The 21,441-nt window shown below is 55.5% G+C and overlaps 1 protein-coding gene across 1 annotated transcript in view; it reads right to left on the reverse strand.

The window, feature by feature from the left end:
- Nucleotides 1–16,641, reverse strand: part of PDE10A (phosphodiesterase 10A) — a 305,028-nt gene extending 288,387 nt beyond the window's left edge. Inside the window, exon 1 of the mRNA XM_047093138.1 lies at nucleotides 15,792–16,641. Coding sequence (XP_046949094.1) covers nucleotides 15,792–16,641 — 850 coding nt within the window. The remainder of the gene's footprint in view (nucleotides 1–15,791) is intronic.
- Between the last annotated feature and the right edge of the window lie 4,800 nt (nucleotides 16,642–21,441).

Consider the following 21,441-nt stretch of genomic DNA (forward strand, 5'->3'; position numbering starts at 1 on the left):
AAGGAGGGGCACACTCACCAGGCGGCATAGTTGAATGCCCGTCTGGAATTTCTTTTAATGCTTACGAACTGTTACCTGCTGAAAAGCAGAAGGCAGTTACATAACTTTTTTTTTTCAAATGTATTTGCCCACTCCACAGTATTAAAGGATTCCAAAATATCATGACAGATAAAAGTGTAATTCCTCAAATTATTTGTGAAATTTTAAACTAAAATACTATAATAATAGGTTTCAGATAAATGCAAACCAGATTTAAGTTTATTTATTTATTCAGAGAGAAAGAACATGTGTGCATGAGTTGGGCAGGTGCAGGGAGAGAGGGAGGGAGAGAACCCCAAGCAGACCCTACGCTGTCAGTGGAGCCCGATGTAGGGCTCGAACTCACAAACTCACGAACCCGAACCGTGAGATCATGACCTGAGCTGAAACCAAGAGTCAGACGTTCAACTGACTGAGCCACCCAGGTGCCCCTGTAGAAAGTTTTTTAAAGGTATCTAAAATGTAGACTCACAGAGCTCCCGGCTGGCTCAGTCAGTAGAGCGTGGGACTCTTGATCTCAGGGTTGCGAGTTCGAGCCCCACGTTGGGTGTGGAGATTATTTCAAAACAAAATCTTCCAAAAGATAATAAAATAAAATGTAGACTCAAAATTCACCCTCAAGGAGACCATGGCTAACGGGTACCTTCTTACCTTTCCAGAATTTAATTTTGGAATTAAATTCCAGAAGAAAAATGGAATACACAGATAGGAATAAGAGCACTCATGTAGTTAGCTAAGAATACAGACCAACAGGGGCGCCTGGGTGGCTTGGTCGGTTGGGCATCCGACTTCGGCTCAGGTCATGATCTCACGGTCCGTGAGTTCGAGCCCCACGTCAGGCTCTGGGCTGACGGCTCAGAGCCTGGAGCCTGCTTCTCATTCTGTGTCTCCCTCTCTCTCTGCTCCTCCCCCGTTCATGCTCTGTCTCTCTCTGGCTCAAAAATAAATAAACGTTAAAAAAAAATAAAAAATAAAAATAAAAAAGAATACAGACCAACAGGGGCGCCTGGGTGGCTCAGTCCCTTAAGCATGTGACTTTGGCTCAGGTCATGATCTCACGGTTCAGGAGTTCAAGCCCTGCGTGGGGCTCTCTGCCGTCAGCGCAGAGCCTGCTTTGAATCCTCTGTCCTTCCCCCCCCCTCCCCGCCCCTCCCCTGCTCATGTGCACAAGGTCTCTCTCTCTCAAATAAACATAAAAAAAGAAAAAAGAATATAGACCACCAATCTACAAAACCCTGAAGTAAATAACCAGTTGCAAAGAAAAAAGCTAAACCATACAAACTGAGTGTGAGTTACAGTGTCCTCTGGATAACGGGCCCAGAGATGTGAGACACATCTTCCCAAGGCACACACCTCACCTGAGCCTTTCCCGGGCTGCAGAGCTCCCCCCGCCCCCCGCCGTCCCCCACCCCAACCTCAAGCAGCAGGGAGGCCCCCTGGAAGCATTCCTCTGCAGTCAGGCCAAGGGAATGTGAGCAATTCAGACACCCAAGAGAACAGAGGTCACATCTGCTGGGGGTGCAGGAGATCCATAAATGGGGAAAAACGACTATAACAGCAGCTCCAAAACTAGATTCCCCTAAATGGAAGAATTCTAATGACAATCACTTTTTTTTCCCGAGTTCTTTCTCTTTCCAGAAATTCTTCCCTTTTATTTTCAACACATTGCCCTTTAATTCTTTGCCAAGAAAGGGGAACGGGTCTCAGACTCCAGCCACTTCCTGGTATCTGTGTTTCCAGAAGCTGTGCTTCCTGTGACTATAAAGAAACGCCTTCCCCAGCCAACCGGATGCTTTGGGTGCCCTCTGCTTCATCTCCCTGCCACCTGCAAAGGTCCTCGTGGGGGGCGGCCACGCCACCCTCTCGAGAAAGGCTGTCTCCCGGGGCTCACTCAGAGTCCCAGGCGGTGACGATGGCCCACGTGCTCCGGCACTTACTCTGTCCAAGGCACTACTGTTAATACTTGACGTTATGTCATTTCATCCCCAGGGCGTCGTAGGACAGTCCACTGAGGGCTTGTCCTACCCCAGGTCCTTGGTAACCGCCTAACAAATAGAGATGTATACCCACTTTTTTTTTTTTAATTTTTTAAGTTTATTTATTCATTTCGAGAGAGACAGAGGCAGCATGAGTCAGGGACAGGCAGAGAAAGAGAGAGCAAGAGAGAGGATCCCCGGCAGGCTCCACGCTGCCAGCACGAACCCGACGCGGGGCTTGAACTCACGAAGGGCGAGATCAATGAAACCAAGAGTCGGACGGACGCTTCGCCGACTGAGCCCCCCAGGCGCCCCCAGAGACGCACACCCACCTCTAAAACATCTGTTTCTTACCGAGAAGCTGCCAGCACCAAGAGACTGAGACACATCAACAAGGGCCGACACTGTGTCGGTAAAGAAAACAAAAAAACGAACAAGAGTAGACCGTCGGTGTCTCTTTCCACAGAGGCACCTCCTCTGCGGGGTTTGTTTCCACCTGACAACGAAAGGCATTTGTAAAAGGTCGAGCTCATCCCGAAAGCCCGTACTCTGTGGCTCACTGTATTAGCAACACGAGGTACTTCCCGCCAGACTGCACCCAGATAACAAGAAGTCATACTAATTCCAAATCGCAAAGATTTGGCGAGGATACGTTCTGCAAGGTTCCAACACAACACAAAGACAATTAACAAAATCACGGAGGAAGAAAAAATGACAGATTTCCAAACGATGGCCCATTTGATAAAAAGAACAGAACAGTTACGAAACACAGAAGGTGCCAAAACTCTACAGCTATAGCAGAATCACAGGAGAAACTTAATTCAACCAGAGCACGCACATTAATAGGGGCCGACTGTAACATAAGGACTTTCCCAGTGATCTGAACAACTCCCTGAAGGCATCTGCACGGCTCAATCCTTTCCCCACCCATCCCTGTCCCCATGCTGGTGAGGGGACAGCCGCAGTCATCAGGGTTTTCCCTGAACACCCCAGGCTGCTCTGGAAAAAAACAGCGCCTTCCAGAAAGAGGCCTAAATCAGTGCAAAGCTGACAAGCTGTACATCTGCAAGGCTTAGGGTGTGGGGCACGGAGAGACCCCGGGAGCATGAATATACGGGCCAGAAAAGTTTGGGAGGGGAGAAGGCCGACATTTAAGGTTAGGAAAGGGTTTTCACAGAATCCAGTAACTAGGAAGGAAGTAGCAGCTAAAATAAAACCAATGGCTGGACTGGGAGGAAATAATATTAAGTGATAAGACAAAGAAAATGTCAGCAGTAGAAAGCAAAACACAGGAAAACAGGCAGGGCTGGAATCCAAGCCAGGGAGGAAGGAAGAAACCCACTTAGAGACTTAAAACGGTGAGTATTAACTTGAAACTCGGAATAAAATCAGGGAAGGGACGAAACGGGAGGGTCTGAAGCATTCAGTCCCACCACGAAAGGCCCAGCCCGAGGAAGGGTTTCGGAGGTCAAGGACTGCCTTTCATCTGGGCTGCCCGGAGCGGCTCCCACACCAGCCCGGTGCCGACGGATGAGTGAAGGCTCAAGTTCATGCTGTCCCTGCCCTGGATGAAAAGCCAAATCACTGGGACGCTAGACAGGATCCTAAGAAACCGCCGTGGCCTCTGCGGAATGGTGCTAAGTGAGAAGACGATGCGAGGCTCCGCTTCCCTTCACTGCAAGAGACTCAGAATGTGAAACCCACGTCTCCACAGGGAAGACACTGGGGTTCTTGCCAACACGCAGCGATTTCGCCCAGATGAAGCTGGCTGGGAAGCTCTCCAGGGGCCTCCACAAAACTTCGTATCTCAACTGTGAGCCATAGACCGTATCAGAGTCGGAAAGTACGTTAAAATAGAAGTGGGGTTTTTTCTTTTTCCGGTTCAGGTCGGTGCATGACGGACACAAGGAGCTGACAGGACCAGGGGTGCTGATGCCCATGGTTTTGTTTTGTTTTGTTTTGTTTTTTAATATTCACAGTCTGACATTTGGGGCTCTTGCGTAGAAATATGTGGGAGGCTAGAGGAAGACAGAAGTCAAGTGAACAGAGTTCAGGGGCTGAAAAAGCAAACTGTGATCTCAGTAGGAAGATGATAAAAAACACAGCAACAAGGGAAGACAGGATCAACCACAGAGCAGGGCGACTGGCGGTTAAGTGGCATTTCAGTGAATTCTTATTTGGAAGTTTAATTTTTGAGTTGAGAGTAAATGATGTTACTCCTGGTCCCCATTGCCATCCACACCACCGAGCAGGGGTGGTCAACGGTTCCCTGAGTTTCTACCCAGTTTCCATAGGCAATTTACAAACAGACAAGGGTCCACTTTCACTGCCCGGCCTAACACGGGAATGTGTACGTGTGCACGTACACAATTTCCTTCTTTCCTATAGCAACGTACCCGGAAGATCCTTAGTATATTTGTGTCTCTGCTGCAAATTTCATTTAGCCAAGCCCCTGCGGATAGATCTTTATGTGGTTTTCAATACTCTCTTTCAAATGATGCTGCAATGTTTTCATACCTCGCTAAGTCATTGTGCCCACGTGTGAATGTACCTGAATGATAAGTTCCCAGGAGAATTATTGGGTCGGGGGGTACATGCATTTTTAATACCGATCGATACGGCCAAATTGCCCGCTGTGAAGGCTGTTCCAACCAATACTCCCACCAGGAATGTAGGGGAATACGAGACTTGCCAATGGGTATTATAAAGTTTATTGATCTTTGCAAATCTGACAGGTGAAAATGGTACCATGGTGTTATTTTAAATAGCATGTATTTTATCATTATGAGGTTGAACATCATTTCATTTTTTTTTAACGTTTATTTATTTTTGAGACAGAGAGAGACAGAGCATGAACAGGGGAGGGGCAGAGAGAGAGGGACACACAGAATCTGAAACAGGCTGCAGGCTCTGAGCGGTCAGCACAGTGCCTGACGCGGGGCTCGAACTCACGGACCGTGAGATCATGACCTGAGCCGGACGCTTAACCGACCAAGCCACCCAGGTGCCCCACATCATTTCATTTTTTACATGGCCGTTTATTTCTTTCCCTAGGAACTATCTGTTCATGTCCTTTGACTATTTTTTATTAGGTTCTTTTACTTTCTTTCATTTCTTTCACTTAACCATTTCCTGGAGTTCATCGTGTATCAAAGGAGTCAGCCCTACGCTGAGATACGAGCGGTTAATGCTTCTTTCCAGAATGGACAATTTTGGTTTTTTCTACATGACTTCCTAGTTGTCCCCAAACCATTTTATTCAATAGTCTATTTTTACTCCTTGTAGAAAGATGACACTTTAAAATAGTCTAAATTCCTTCATGTGTCTGGGTCTGTTTTAAGAGTTTTCTATTCTGTTGCACTGGTTTATCTAGTCACATGTCACTACCACATTGTTTTAATTGCTGAGGTTTTTAAAACGAGGTCTTTCCTTAATCTGCCTTAAAATAATTGGATAGGTTTAATCATGAGACGCAAAGAGTATTATCCCAAAAAGGCACGATGACCAATGAGACAAGAACGTTTCTGAGAGTAAACTTCTGGTCTTGGGACAAAAAGAAACTCTGAAAATGGATAGACTCCTGACAGCAATGATAAAATACGCAATTACCAACTCTAGGGGGCCACGGCAATCAAGCCTTGTGGATATCGTTTTAAATGTTTATTTTGGAAGCTGCCGAACTATTAACACAGAAACACGTAATTACGTCCCGTACAAATACATTCGATTTGAATTCCACACACTCGTGATGCTTTTTGCCGGCGGACCGACCTGCTCTTTGTGCAAAATGGCTTCTCGCACAGGACTTACCAACTCTTAAAAGTCCAAATGTGCTTGTGGTTTTAGAAATAATTCATGATATCCAGCACATGGCATTGTTTCAGCACTTCATAAGCAACCCTTTCTCTTTGCTAGCGTGGAAAATGTTTCTGTCAAAGTAAAAAGCTTTTTATCACTGCCTCAGGAAATAAAACAGAGGCATCCAGAATGCTCTGTACACACGTCTCCCTCCTTCCCATCAGCTCGTGCTGAGCTCACCGCCCCGGTGGCCCCGGTGCAGGAACACGCTGTGTTCTCGGTAACTCAGAAGCCCCGGTCATTGGTGCCAAAGAGCGTATTTGGACGATATAGGGAAAAAAAGTGAATCAGATGATGTTTCAAGTTATGCTAAAACTGGACAACCACATTACTTATTTCATTACTGCCTTCCTTTGGGGGAAATTAACATTCTTAAAGGACCATTTTGATCACACTCTCCCACCTAAACACCTTCGCTCACTTATTCATTAGACCTATTGTCTAATTGCTTGGCAATGTACTAGGCATTGAGGTTAAGAGAATGAATGAAACATGCTCCCTGCCCACGGGAAGGCAGGGAGACAAACACTAAGTGGAAAAGTACAAGCACCAAGCATTGCGGGGTGAGGGGTGGCGACACCGAGGAGGGGATTCGGGAGGCCTGCGGATGGCCACTGGACGGAGCCACCCCCCCCGCCCCCCAAAGATGTCTGGGCCTGTAGGAAGCGGAGGGGAGACGAGGTAGAGGCAGAGAGGGACTCACAGCACAGAGAGCTTCGTCCCGTGGGCGATGATGCCGTTAAAGAGCGTTCTCTCACCTGCGCACCCCTCTCCAATGGTCCCTGCCCAGAAGGTGTCATAATTGCTTCCGATCTTGCCCGGACCCCGTGTTAGACAGCAGCTCCCCGAAGGCAGGGAGGAGCTCTGTGCAGATGCACTTATCGCCAGTGAGTAGGACAGCGACGGGAACACAGACCCTGCATGAACATTTGCCTGTTACGTGACCGCATGACACGGTGGTCTTGGGCGCCTCCCACCCCGTCCCCGTTATAAGCACAGGGTGACCCCCACACGAAGACTGGACGGCCTTTGCCCAGTCTGTCACGCCGGCTTGATCTCCCACTTCTCCTCTGCGTCAAGCCCTCGCACCAAACCACCCTGCGCCCCTGGGCCTCCGTCTAGGCCCTTCCATCTCTGGGGCACCTTTCCCTCCCTCAGCTCCAGGCACCGCACACATTTCCACCCGCAGGACCCCCCCTCCTCCAACTTCTTCCTGCTGGGCAGTCGTCATCAGGACTTGCACTGAGAGCTCCAAAGTGTCCACACTTCATAGTTCCGCGTATTTGCGCCTGGACCGAGCGTGTGCATTTACTCCTGCAATTCGCACGTGGTCACTGGGCCAGCGGGAGTCCCAGGACCTTCCTCCTAAACAGCTCTCGTCACCCCCCTCCCGGGCGGACTGTCCAGCTACTGCCCCCCACAGGGGCCCCGCGGGGACCCTCCGGCCGGGCCGCCGCAGGCGGCTCATCTCCTGTCGGTTTCCCGCCCCCCCCTGCACCTGACGCCCCGCGGCACCCACACCTCCTCCCGCAGCTCTCGACCTGGGAAGAGGCCGCTGCCAGTGTCCCGCTTCCTTCTCCTTTCTTCAAACACCTCGGCAGTAACATTGTCGCGTCCGTCCCACCTGCAGAAAAGCCAGCTCTCCGCTCCGGGCCGGGGTGAGGCCTGAGGCCAGGGCCGCTCTCCCCTTTCCTGCCCTCAGGACTTCGAGGGCCCTGTGCCTTCGTCTCCGCTGACTCTTCACCCCCCAAAAACGGGCCTCCGTGTCTGCCCCCCCGGGGCTGTGCTCCCGTACTTGACCTCGGGGGCATCTGACCTCTCCGGTGCCCCCTTCCCACGCGGGTGGGGCCGGTTCTGATGCGTTTCTCCTCCTCTCTGCCTCAACCCCCACTCCGGCCTCCCATGGCTCTTCCTTCTGCTCCTGGGACACAGTCCACTGTGCCTTTGGCTCCCAGTGGTCACAGCAGGTCACCATTCACAACGGCCACTGTGTCATTCCACACCCCCTACGGGGGAAGCCACCGCGACCTACAGCCGTCTGGGCTGGACTCCTCCAAGCTCTGCCCGCAGGACCTCACGGTGCACAGGGACCCCGGGGCCACACATGCACTGGAGCCCCCAGGTCACCCCTGCACAGGGACCCCCAGGGCCATGCTCACACTGGAGCCCCAGGCCACCCTTGCACAGGGACCTCAGGGCCACCCTTGCACAGGGACCTCAGGGCCACACTCGCACTGGAGCCCCCAGGTCACCCTTGCACAGGGACCTCGGGGCCACACTCGCACTGGACTCCAGGGCCACACACGCACTAGAGCCCCCAGGTCACGCCTGCACAGGGACCCCGGGGCTATGCTCGCACTAGAACCCCCGGGCCACCCTTGCACAGGGACCCTCGGGGCCACACTCGTACAGGGACCCCGGGGTCACACTCACACTGGAGCCCCCAGGTCACCCCTGCACAGGGACCCCGGGGCCATGCTCGCACTGGAGCCCCCAGGTCACCCTTGCACAGGGACCCCCAGAGCCACCCTTGCACAGGGACCCCGGGGCCATGCTCACACTGGAGCCCCCGGGTCACCCTTGCACAGGGACCCCCAGGGCCACGCTCTCACTGGAGCTCCCAGGCCACCCTTGCACAGGGACCCCGGGGCCACACTCACACTGGAGCCCCCAGGTCACCCCTGCACAGGGACCCCGGGGCCACACCCACACTGGAGCCCCCAGGTCACCCTTGCACAGGGACCCCCGGGGCCACAGTCGCACAGGGACCCCGGGGCCACACTCGCACTGGAGCCCCAAGCCACCCTTGCACAGGGACCCCGGGGTCACACTCGCACAGGGACCCCCAGGGCCATGCTCGCAGTGGGGCCACGGCCGCCCTCGCACAGGGACCCTGGGGCCACGCCTGCACTGGAGCCCCAGGTCACCCTCGCACAAGGACACCAGGGCCACGCTTGCACTGGAGCCCCTGGGTCACCCCTGCACAGGGACCCCCGGGGCCACACTCACACTGGAGTCCCCGAGCCACCCTCGCACAGGGACCCTAGGGCCACACTTGCACTGGGGCCCCTGGGTCACCCCTGCACAGGGACCCCAGGGCCACGCTCACACTGGAGTCCCCGGGCCACGCTCGCACAGGGACCCCGGGGCCACGCTCGCACTGGAGCCCCAAGCCACCCTTGCACAGGGACCCCGGGGTCACACTCGCACAGGGACCCCGGGGTCACACTCGCACAGGGACCCCAGGGCCACCCTCGCACAGGGACCCTGGGGCCACGCCTGCACTGGAGCCCCAGGTCACCCTCGCACAAGGACACCAGGGCCACGCTCGCACTGGAGCCCCAGGCCACCCCCGCACAGGGACCCAGGGGCCACGCTCGCACTGGGGCCACGGCCGCCCTCACCCTGGGGGCCAACCCCGTGACTGTAAGCACCAGGACCACTCTCTGCTCCCAGCCTCCATCCAGGCACCCGCCCTCCGACTGCCAGACTTTACTCACCAGCTGCCTTCTTGGCGTCTCCACTAAGTGGTGCCGCGGGCACCTCGGACTTAAGGCCGCCGAACACAACGCCCGCTCCCTGGCCGTCCTGGCTGCCCCTTCCTTTTCCCTCTGTCCACACACCCGTCCCACCCTGCCTCCCAGCGCCTCCCGAAGCCACATTCCAGCTCCAAGCTGTCACCCCCCCACCCCCGTCTCCTGCCCTGCCCACCACAGTGGCCCACGTGCGCTCCGTCTCCCCCACAGCCCCTCCGTTCACTCACCAGACCACAGCTAGAACGGGCTTCTTAGATCAGAGCACACAAGCCCCCCCGGCTCAAAACCTTCCAGGACCTTCCCCTGCTGGTGCAGCCACGTGCAACTTCCCCCCAACTTGCGAAGCCCCACGCTGGCCCGTGGGCTCCGTCCGCTCCGCTGGGTGCCCCTGCGCCTCATTCTGTCCTCTAACCTGCCCCTCCCTCTGCCTGGGACACCGCACGCCTGGCCGCACCGGCCGCTCAGAGCCCAGTGAAGGTCCCCTCCCCAGAGAGACCGCCACAGGCCACGTGAACTGAAGGAGCCACCCCGGCAACTCCGGATTTTAACCTAACGCGTAGCTCTGGTGATATTCGGCACTTCTGATGCTCAACGGGGCTTCTTTCCTTTGCGTGCTTGATGGGTTGGCGTCTACACCACAGAGTGCAGGCACCCTACGGTCAGAAACCCCCATCACCAACCACAGCGCTTACCCAAGAGCAGGTTGGCGATTCTGATGCTTCCTGTTCGTTTCTTCCTTTTCTCTGGGCAAGGACCCACCACCAGCACCAGCCCCAAACTCACTCACTCTCTCTCTCTCACACACACACCCCTTCCCAATCCAGAATGGAACCACCTGCCTTACCCAGTCCCTACGGCTTCTGTTCCAGGTGCATGCTCCTAGTCTCCCTTCGGCCTCCAGCCTGACCTCACTGGCAGAGGACACCAGCCCCCCGACCCTGGCCACACAGAAGCCCAGTGGAACCACAGGACGTGGCGTCTCCCTGCCTCTCTACCTTACCTCTCCTCTCGGCGTGTGGTCTTTCAGAGAGGTTCACGCTAAAGGAGAAGCAGGACATCTCGAGTGTCAACCCAGGAGAAGCGTCTCTCCTCACCACCCCCTCCCCATGCCTCACCCCGAGCTGTTTTCTGACAGCAGCCTCTGGATGGGGCCCTCGGCTGGCCAGCATTGGGTCCCCAAGGCTTCGCTCCCCCACGCCCCGGGGCCACCCTTGCACAGGGACCCTGGCTGGAAGCACCCCGCCGCCTCAGACCCCTGCTGGCTCCTCGGTGAGATCTTTTCAGGGCCCCCCAATCAGAAAGCGCTCAGCCCTCCGTCCCCAGGACATCCTGTCCTGCCTCTGCCAGGCAGTGACCATGTGCGCAAGCCCTGCCTGTCCCTCCTGCGAGCCGTGTGCTCCCGAGAGCAAAGACTCTGTCTCACACACAGCGGATTCCTGGCACCCTAGGACAGAGGCCAAGGCCAAGTCAGTTTTCAATGAGTGGCCTTCAATTTCTAAGCTCCTTCTACACAAGCACCATGTTGTTTTCTGGGTTTTTTCACCTTTGAATTTCCAAAATAAATACGCGAGCGCCTTCGATAGGTACGTCGGCCGCTCCTGGTCTCAGGATACAACCAAGAGAGCCGAGGTCCTGCCTGAGGCTCTCACCAAGCTTGCTTTCTGCACTGAAGGACGGGCAATAATAAACAAGCAAGGCAGTAAACGAGCAAGAGAATTCCAGAAAGCGGTAGATGCTACAAATCAAATCAGAGTGCTAGGCATCGTGTTTCCTCAGTAAGATCTCGAGCTGCTCTGTCACTAGGGGGTTTTCCCTTACACCAATTTAGATCAGCTGGGGGAGCCTGATTTACATTTTAAAAGGAAATTAAAATGTTTTGAATCACAACTAAGAGCTTTCCTTTTAAGGGAAAAATATTCCTTTTTCATGAAAATGTTTTTTTTCTTTCTCTCTCAGACGGCAAGAACTGTTTTTACACAAACAAAAATTAACCATGTATTAATTGATGAAATGCTTGTCACACCAGGTTTCACCTGCTTTCACAGTAAACAAAGTCCTAACATTTGCTTAATTATCTAGTGCAGTGCATTTTTTTCCTTGTGATAAGGAAGGACTTTTGAGATCCACATTCTTTATTTCTTTTTTAATTTTTTTTAATGTTTATTCTTTTTTTTTTTTTTTTTGAGAGACAAGGAGAGAAAGAGCAGGGGAGGGGCAGAGAGATACACACACAGAATCCAAAGCAGCCTCCAGGCTCCGAGCTGTCAGCACAGAGCCCGACCCGGGGCTCGAACTCATGACCGACTGAGCCACCCAGGCGCCCCTTGAGATCCACATTCTTAGCAACTTTCAAATCCGCAACACTGTATTATCAACTACAGTCACCACGTTGTTACATTGCCAGGGCTTACTCATCTTATGGAAATGCATGTCTTTTCCTGAGGGATACAAAAAGGTTGATACGTAAAATTATCTCAGGTTAAGGCTCCAGACTGACGGAAGACGCGGTCTTCTACTGTTTCCACTGCCTCTCACTTAGATTTGCAGGGATTATCTTTGTTCACGTAGGTCGTTTGAAACTAAAAAAGGAGCGCTGCGAAATTTAAATTAACGAGCCAACACAGTTCCCCACCGTTTAAACAGCTCGGCCCCGGGGCTTTTAAGCCCTTCTATGTGCTCCGGCCAGAACAGACCCTGTCGTCTCCAGGGACAGAGTTCTGCCATGACCTGCACCCTGGCCTGGCAGGAAAAATTCACAACTCTGCCTTGCTGGTTGTCTTGGGACGTATCCAGATCTGTATTTCAAGTCCTCTGAAGGAACAGTCCTCATTATTTTCATCTCTCGCCAACAACCTACACCCAGTAGGGGCTCAATATTTACCTGCTGGCTGCCTGTTAGCGGACTTGACCTCCGAGACGCGTGTGTGGAGTGCACGCACAAACCTGCCGTGTCATTTTCCTTGCTCCCTCCGTCCCCTCTTTGACCAGCCAGCACCTTCCTCTTCCTACAGCTCTGCACCATTCGCAGTGGCCCGGCTGCAGAGACAGGGGCATCTGTGAAGGAGACTTGCCGACTTCTGAACGTCCTCAAGTCTTGTCCCCCTAGGGATATCTCCCGCACCTTCCACCACAGCACCGAATGCAGGCAAGGGGAGCCATATTTTCCAGAAAACTGCAGCTTATACTGGTCTATCGCAGCATGACTTTCTAGCTCTCCTCTGCACACACACACACACACACACACACTGGCAAAGTGGACTTCTCCATTCTCTCTGGGAGAATCTGGATTCTTCAGGTGCAGATTCTGTTCTATTCCAGCCAACAACTTTCCAAGCAGTGACGGGCTGAAGCCCAGAGCCTGAGGGCAAGGTCAGAGGTCAACATGTGAAGGTAGTTGGCTGACGAGGGGGGAGGGGGAGAGTCGGGCATGGCTTGATGAGGGTGGCCTGTGACCACTGACCTTCTAGAGCTGGGCATCAATGCTACACCTGCTTCCAGGAGGCTCCTCGCGGGCACGGCAGGGCCAGGGCAGTCCCCGGCAACCGGCAGTAGGCTTGAATAAGCACTTGCTCCGTGCATTTGCGGACTGAACCAGTGAGTCAGCGGGAACCGAAACGCACAGCCAAAATGGACAGGAGCGGAACCAGGATATCAAACTTCCAAACACGACTTGCTTTTTGTCAACGACGGAAATGAAACCGGCATTCCTAGAAACAGTAACTGGACACGGCAGCCTTTACGTGACAACTTGACTGTCAGACCCAGGAGAGACCAACCGGAAAGGGAATAAAGGGAATACGCACGCAACAATTAAGGCACACCTGTATACGTTTGGGCATTTTTACATTCTTAGAGAATCCAGAATTTTTTTTTCAAAAAGGCTCATTTTTACCGACAAACGTGAAAAAAGTCTGCCGAGATTTCAGTACTCGGCAGTTCCGACAGGCGTGGTTTATCCTGTAGTGAGACAGAAACAAAGACCCCACAAGCAGCAGAGCAGAAACCGGCCACCGACCTTTGGGCACCCCTCCACCTCGTCCCATTTCTGCCTGAGGCAGGTCTAACAAGAGATTTTGCTCAAGAGCAGCCCCTTCATACTCACGACCCAGGTAATGTCCCAGAGAAGCCTTTTATAGCCTCCTGTTCTTACTCAAACCCCAGGCTGCTCCTCGCTGGCTTGGTCAGCGGGAAGAAAACAGATACACAAAGACAAAATCCCAGCAACTCTTGAGTGTGTTCATCCGCGGTCCTCTCCCAGCCAGAACTTTTGGCAGAGTGGGTCCCTCCTGATGGCCTTCTTCTCTAGGTCCTCTGTCCTTCCAAAGGGGAAGCCTGCTGGGTCCCCCTAGGACAGCCCCAGCCAGCCTGAACTGTTCATCTTTATCCCGCCCCAGACATCCCTGGCAAATGCCCCCACCCCAAAGTAACAAACTGCAGTAAGGGGCAACAAACAGAAACCTCAACATTTTCGAGAACTCGGTTCCATCTCAATGCCTGCCCCCATCTTCTTACGACTCCCCTCTCCCCCAAAACAGTGTTCATCCCAGATGAATGGAGGTAACCTTCCCTTCCCCCCCCCCCCAACACACTCCAGCTACCAAACGTGAGAAGCAGATGTTTATGTAGAACGCACAGTGCAGGTGGAAGGGGACAGACAGGAACCCCAGTCCCAGGCCCACGGCTTACCCAACGCACTTCAGAGCTCCTTGGGAGCTCACCCCACCGAAAATTCGGGGCAAATCGTTGTCCGTTTCAGTAAGAAAAAATGCCCGCAACTAAGGGCAGCAGGCCCGGCCCCTCGTGCCCAGACCACGTCCCTCCCCAACTGAGCATCTAAGAGTCAACCACGACCCGCGGGTGGGGGGGCTGGAGGAGCTGGGGAGCTGCACGTCAGACAAGGGGAGACGCCTGCTAGAGGGGTCGGGGGCGGGGGGGGCAGTGCAAGGCCCACGTCCGGCGTCCTATCAGGTCCGCCGGCAAGTAGCAGAGACCGCCGCCGGCAGCCGGTGGCCGAGGCGCGCGCGGCGCGAGAGGCCACTGGGCCACGCGGCCGCGGTGGTTCCGCCCGCGCCCGGGAGGCGGGATCGCTGGGGGCTGCTGGGCCCGCGCAGGACCCGCTCGCAGGCCCAGGGGCTGCACCCCAGGGGCGCTCAGGCGGGCAGCGAACCCAGACAAGTGCCGGCAGCGAGGTAGGGCTGGACCCCAAGTGCCCAGAGGCGAAGACTGGCCGGGGCTGGGGAACGAGCGGCAGACGGGAGCCAGAAGCCAAAACGGCGACCCTGGAGAGTGTGCCGAGAGCAGGCGCCGCGGAAACGCGGTTCCCTAGCGAGCAGCAGACAAAGGCTCGGGTGCGCACGCGGTGGACGGTGGCGCCCGGGCCCCGCGCTGAGGGCCGCGAAAACCCGCGCCCACCCCGGCCGGGGCCGGAGTCGCCCGGTGCCCCGCGGGCGCGACCTCCGCCGTCCCCCACTCCCGGCTGCGGGTCTCCGGCCCTCACCTTGCTCGCCCTCCATCCGCGACAACGGCGATCCCCCCTTCCGCGCACCGGGTGTCTCTTCCCTCGGCATCTCCCGCCTCCTGCCTTCTAGCAAACCTCTGCCTTGACTATTCTGCTCAGCCTTGCCCCCCTCCCCCGCGACACGCCTTCCACCACCCCTGCTCCCGCGCGCTCTCAGCCCCGCACCCGGGGCCGGGGAGGCGGGGCGGCCGCGGTCGGCCCGGGGGTCCGAACCGGCGGCGCCTTTCTCCTCCACCCTGACGCCCCATTGTCCTTGCCTCAGCAGCCCAAGCACCAGCTCAAGCCCAGGATCGAGACAAAGTGGACTCTGGGCGAAGGTGCACCCGTTTCACTCTGCTGGTCCAGGCTCCGGAACAGGGTCACTGCAGGGGGGCGGGGAGGGGGGAAGCGGCCCCCGCGCCCACACCGACCCCGGGGGGCCGCGACTGCCTTCACCGTGGGGAGCGCGGAGCTCGGGGTCCCGGCCTGCCCTCCCTCGGCCCGGGGACCCAGCGGGCGGGACCCCCCAAGCGCAAGCCCACCGGTCCCAGGCTAAGGAGAGAGAAGCCCGGCGTAAGGGGTCACGGAGTGGAGACCAGGACGACGTGCCGGGCAAGTGTGGCCACAAACAGCACCGGGGGACCCGAGGCCGGCGGCGGGTCCCGCCCTCACCGCGCGGCGCCCGCCGCCCTGCCCGGTCACCCGTCGTCCCCCCCACCCCACCCCCCGGTAAGCGCGCGGAGCCTGGGAAACCCGGGCGTCCCGGCGCGGACGGACGCTCCCGCGCGCCACCAACGCGCCCCGAGCCCCCCGCGAAGCCCGCTGGGCGCCCAGTGTCCCCCCCCCCCAAGCCCGGCCGCGGGAAACGAGGAGCCCGGCACTTACTGGGGCTCAGGAAACACTCCGTCAACCTTCGGAAGCAGCTCGCGTTATTAGAAGGTCCATCTTCCATGTCGGAGCCGAAGAGCAGGGGCGACGCGGCGGCGAGGGCGAAGCCGGCGCCTCGGGGCCGCCGCGGGGTTCGGCCGCCGCCGCCTGGGCTGGGGCCGGGGCAGCCCCCGCCGGCGCCCGGGAAGCCGGGGGAGCCCGCGCGGCGGGCGGCCGGGCCGAGCGGGAGCCGGAGCCCGGCGCGGGCCGGGAGCAGCAAACCCTGAAGCGCGGAGCAGAGGAAGAGCCGCCGCCGCCCGCCGCCGCGGGGACTGCCGCCGGGAGGGACGCTCAAGCGAGCTGCCGCCGGGGCTCCGCCGCCGCCAGCATCGCCGCCGCCTCCTCCAGCCGCCGCCGCCGCGCCCTCCCTTCCTGGGAGACGCACGGGGAGGTGAAAGGCAGATGAGGAGGGGAGAAGAGAAGGAGGGGGCGGGGGGGGCGGCGGCCAGAAGTAAAAGGAAGATGGAGAGGAGGAGGAGGAGGGGACAGGGGAGGAGAGGGCGAGCGCGAAGGGAGCGCGGGCCGAGACCCAGCCGCCGCCGCCGCCGCGCGCACACGGGGCGCCCGGGCCCCCGGCGGGGCCGGCGCGGCCTGCGGAGGAGGGGGGCGGGCGCGGGGGCGCGGCTCGCTCGGCCCGGCCGCGGCCAGGCCGTTCGGGGGCCGGGCCCGGGCCCGCCGCGCTCCCCCCGCCGGCCGCGCCGCGCCAGGGCTCCGGGCGGAGTTTGCCGGGGCCGGGGCCGGGCTCGTCCTCGGCCGCCGGCAGGGGGGCCTGGGGGCGGGGAGCGAGCGGCTCCGCGGGGCTGGCCATGGCCCTCCTCCCCGGGCCGCGCGGCGGGGCCGGCCGCCGGCGGGAGGGGCGCGCCGCGGGCCCGGACTCGGCGGGCTCCGCCCCCGCGGGACCTGCCCTCCCCGGCCGGTCGGCCCGAGCGCGGGTCCGGTCCTCCTCTCCGGTCTTCCGCCGCCCCTCGCGGCCCAGTCCTCACATGGCGTCCCGCTCCGGGTGCGGGAGGACCTGGGGCCGGGCGCGAGTCCCCGGCGGCCGGCTGGCGCGCGCGATCGGCGTGCTCCCGGCCGGGGCGAGGGGCCGCGGAGACGCTGCCTGCAAGCGTGGCGTGGTTTGTGCGCGCTCCGGCGGCCGAGCCTCGGCGACTGCTCGAAAGCAGCGGAGAAAAGCGCCGCAGTGCCGCTGCCCGTGGAGGAGGTGGCGGCGGCGGCGGCGGCGGCGGCTGCAGAAGACGCCCACTGGCGGAGCGGGCGCTCCCCACGCCGCCCGCGCCCGCGCCCACGTAGCGCGCCCCGCCGCCGCTGGGTCCCCCGGCGCCGGGTCCCCGCACCCCCGCGGGCCTCTGCGGACGCCGGGCGTCCCGGCTGGGGTGGGGGGCGGGGGAGCTCCTGCGTCTCTGCGGGGCGTCGTCACATCTGGGTCTGGTGTTCCGGGTTCTAAATCCGCCGCCCAGCAGCTGCGCCAGCAGCTGTGCTCCGCTGGGCAAGCCACGTCGGCCTGCCCCTCGCCCGAGCCAGGGAACCCTCCTGGTGGCTGGCCAGCAGCTCCGACCGAGCTGGGCTCAGAGCTCCCGGGAGAGGAGTTCAAACTCGGACGTTTGGTTGGAGTTTAAATCAACGCACAGTGTTTCCCATAAACTAAGATTCAGTAAGTCTGTTCATCCCCGCGACTCCCTTTGCGATACACGCTTTAGAACGAACTTGGTGTGCACAGCCCAGTTTGCCCCGGGTGAGGTCAGAGAATGGACAGGGCAAACTGTGGCTCAAAAAAGAAACACTGTAAGATCGTCACCCCAAAGCCCTGAGGACCGCCTCGTCACCTGCGGCTCTTTTGCACAACATCACCCACCCCACCCCCGCTCCCTCCTTCCCAGCCCGAATCCAAACAGTTGCTGCCGACGGGGAATGTGCCGCCCAATGGGCGCTCAGAACTAGAAGCCGCCAGAAGTTTGGGAAGTTCAAGCGCCCGAGCGCACTGATGCGCAGGTGCCTGCGTCCGGGAAGGCGCGCTGCGCGGGGTCACCAATGCACTCGGGGTCCGACAGGGGGGCGGCAGGCCTGCTGCCCCACGGTGGGACGGGCTGTCCAGACTCCCTCGACCAGGTCCCCTTCCCAGGAGTGGAGCGCGCGCACCGGAGCCCAACTTGCACGACGGGCAGGGCGGGCACCTGAGCGCAAGGCGTGCGCGGCGGTGCGGCCGCGTGGCTGACACAGGGCCCGGGGCCCGGCGTGCGCCCTGCAGCCGGGCGTTTCTCGCTTTCCATGGCTTCTTCCGACCGTCCAGCTTCCAGGTGTTTTTATTTTGAAGCGTGCTCCAGATCCTTCCCTAGTCCCTGCTTCTTCCCCACTCCCATCCAGACACCCACAGTGGGAAAGGACATAGTTGTATTTGCACCAGACTGGGCAAGTGGGGCGCCTGGGACTTGATGCGACTCCCCTCTCCCAGCAAAGGCTGTGGGCGTTTCAGCAACCGCGGGGCGCACGCGGAGCGCTGTCCGTAGCGGGCGTCAAGCCCTGGCTCTCACTAGATCGTAATCCCTAAATTTGCGAAACAGGAAAAAGAGTCTGGTGACTCTTACCTTGCAGAGTGGGTATTTTTACCGCTGCCTTTGCTTTTTTTTCGACGAAGAAAAAACTAGAACAGTGCTGCCGGGTCTGGTGCCGAAGCCGCCGGGCCGTCGCATCGGAGAGGCGCAGACCCGGACTCCGGGATTCTCGTGGGCGTCGGGACTCCGCGCCCGCTGCGGACTTGGCCTCGCGGGCAGGGTCTCCCCAAGGCTCGAGGGCACGCGTTTCTCCTCGAAGTGTTTGCTGTTCGTTCTTTTACGCGCCAAACGTTTCTTCTCGTCGGTTACGTTTCTTTTGTTGCCTTTTGGAGCGGTTAAAGTGACCTTCCCATTGTAAGAAAATGTACAAGTAATTCGAATACAAGCCTCCATATGGGCGCGGGAAGCGGGGCGGGAACCATCAAATACTTGTTCTCTGGGTCTTTTTAAAATCAGAACGCAAACTTTAGTATTTTCTCTAACCCCTTTCTGGCATCAAACTTCATTCTATTTTCCGTCCTTCTTTCCTCCAAACGCTTGCTGGAAGGCACGCATTTCCTGGACAAATCAAAAATGACAAAGCATGACAACGGAAAAGGAACACGCTGAGGAGGTGTTTACAGATTATCGATTACACGGGTTCAGTAACTCCCTACTTAATGCTGGAGTTGGGCTCTGTTAACAGAAGTGTGGCAGGCACCGCGTCACGTGTCCTTTCTTCAGGAAAGCTTGTTTACTCCAAGATGTAAATTGCAAACCCGCGGATGTAAACGCTCTGTCACTCACCCTTGTGTTCAGGTGTCGCAACACCTGTGGAATGTGTTTCTGGTGCATTCTTTTCCTTCCCTTTGAACTTCTCTAGTGATATATCAGAAAAGGGGAAAGATGTCACTAAACATTTGGTACTGCAAACCTTTTATGAATAAACACATTGGCCCCAAATTCAGTGAGCGCCGCGTTCCAATAGTCCCCATGACATTTGCGATGCAGTTACATGTCCAAATGTTACCAGATTGCACTGCAATTTAAACACGACTGAAATTATTAGTTGTAACTCCAGGGGCACGGGATTCACGCCAGCACAGTGCTCTTTGTGAAATAAACAACTTTCCTCATTTTCAACTGAGAAAATGCTAGCCTACTGCAAAGCATAAAAACTAAAATAACATTAGGAAGGCAGTTAACGCTAGTAAAGTTGCCAGAATTATGATGATTGATGTTAAAAGCATTTGTCTCTGCCCTTCACCAAGAAGAATGATCAGGAAAGAAGTTTATATTGGTAATGAAACCTTATGCTTCCTTCAGTATCTGCCTGTTTATCATCTAATTTGATTTATTTGTTCTTAAAAGGATCTTAAAACGTGGGTCAAGGTAGAGCCTAAGGTATTTTAAAATGATTTCCTCCTAAAACTGTGAAATTTCTTTATAATAACCATCCACTCCTTTTAGTAGCTTGAAAGTTAAACTTATAATAAATATGGTTTTTATTTCATTAAATTTTGGTCAACAGGCAGGCCAGTGTCTTAATTCATTTTATTTAACAACTTTTGTTACTAGTGCTGACAGCTGTAAACTTCACATTGCCAACTGATTGAATAACCTGCTTTTTCTTTTCAAATATTTCTTTAGAAAGACAGAAACTAAAGGTTGATTAAATATTAAACACATCTACTTACACAGATAAAGTCTATGAAAAAGACACATTCTTTGACACATTTACCTGGATTTTAAATTTTATGACTTACAGAAGTACATGGTTATCGGAGCAAAATAATTAATAAGCAGGTAGCTCTTGTTCCCACGCCCAAAAGAAACATGTGGGTTTTACAGTCCGATTTTCAATTTAATTGCTAGTAAATTATCAATTTATATGTCCCCCAGGTGTGATAGGTCATCCCAACAACGCTCTGCATTCTGATGAAATAATTTATTAGTGATTATCTGGCATGTGAAAAATGGAGTTCAGCTGTCAGGCATCTACTCACGACCTCCCAAACCCACCAACTCCCCCGCTACGAGTTCTGAGTTTGTCTTTCCGGGAAGCCTCCTTCGATTTTCCTCGTCCCTAATCCACCATAGCTGTGTCGGGGTAGACTCCTGAAACTGCTGTGATTTTATCAGCACACATGAATATTTTGCATTAAATCTCCTAAGAAACGTAATGCGTGTATAATTTGCATCGACAATTCTGTTTTAAAGTTTGAAGTCAGTGTCCTGCTACCCTTACCACTCATAACCTTTAATAAAGGCCATCATACAGTAGGTGCTCAATGATTGCTCCCCTACCTTCCACCTGCATGCTCACTGCTTACAAATTTCTGTTAGTGTTGATGTTAACAAATCTTGACTTAAGTGAGGGATGCATTCTTACAGTATTGTTGTAGTCAAGCCTAAAAAACAAAGGTCATTATAATTTCAGTAAGAAAATAGTATTATATAAAGTCAGTCCACTGGATGGCACAGTCTTGAAAATAGACAAAGATGATTTAAAAGACAATTTCTTCAGCTACCCTTCATATTCCTAGATCTTCAGGTTACATTTTTTTATGAATTCAGTCTAATGAACTATAAAAGAAAGTACAATTTTATATTGCCTTACGTTATAAAACAAGTAAAAACCAGTATATTATTTCACATTTAAAAAACCAAAATAGTGTGGGGCGCCTGGGTGACTCAGTCGGTTGGGCGTCTGACTTCGGCTCAGGTCATGATCTCACCCTTCATGAGTTCGAGCCCCTCGTCGGGCTCTGTGCTGACAGCTCAGAGCCCGGAGCCTCCTTCGGATTCTGTGTCTCCCTCTCTCTGCCCCTCCCCCGCTTGTGCTCTGTCCCTCTCTGTCTCTCAAAAATGAATAAATGTAAAAAAAAAAAAACTTTTTTTAATAAAAAAAATCAAAATAGTGTTTACTTTTCGATGAGAATATTTTTGATCTTAGGCAGATTATTAAACCATTAATATTCCAAACACATCTTCCTAAGTGTCCATACCTGCCATAAAGAGGGTTCAGGGTGTTTCTTGATACATAAGATTCAAGCGGAAATTTTCATTAATCAAAAGCA

Source organism: Lynx rufus, unplaced genomic scaffold, assembly GCF_022079265.1.
Source record: "Lynx rufus isolate CCGP_SWC_20201006 ecotype Redwood Valley unplaced genomic scaffold, mLynRuf1.p SCAF_32, whole genome shotgun sequence".
NCBI classification, from domain to species: Eukaryota; Metazoa; Chordata; class Mammalia; order Carnivora; family Felidae; genus Lynx; species Lynx rufus.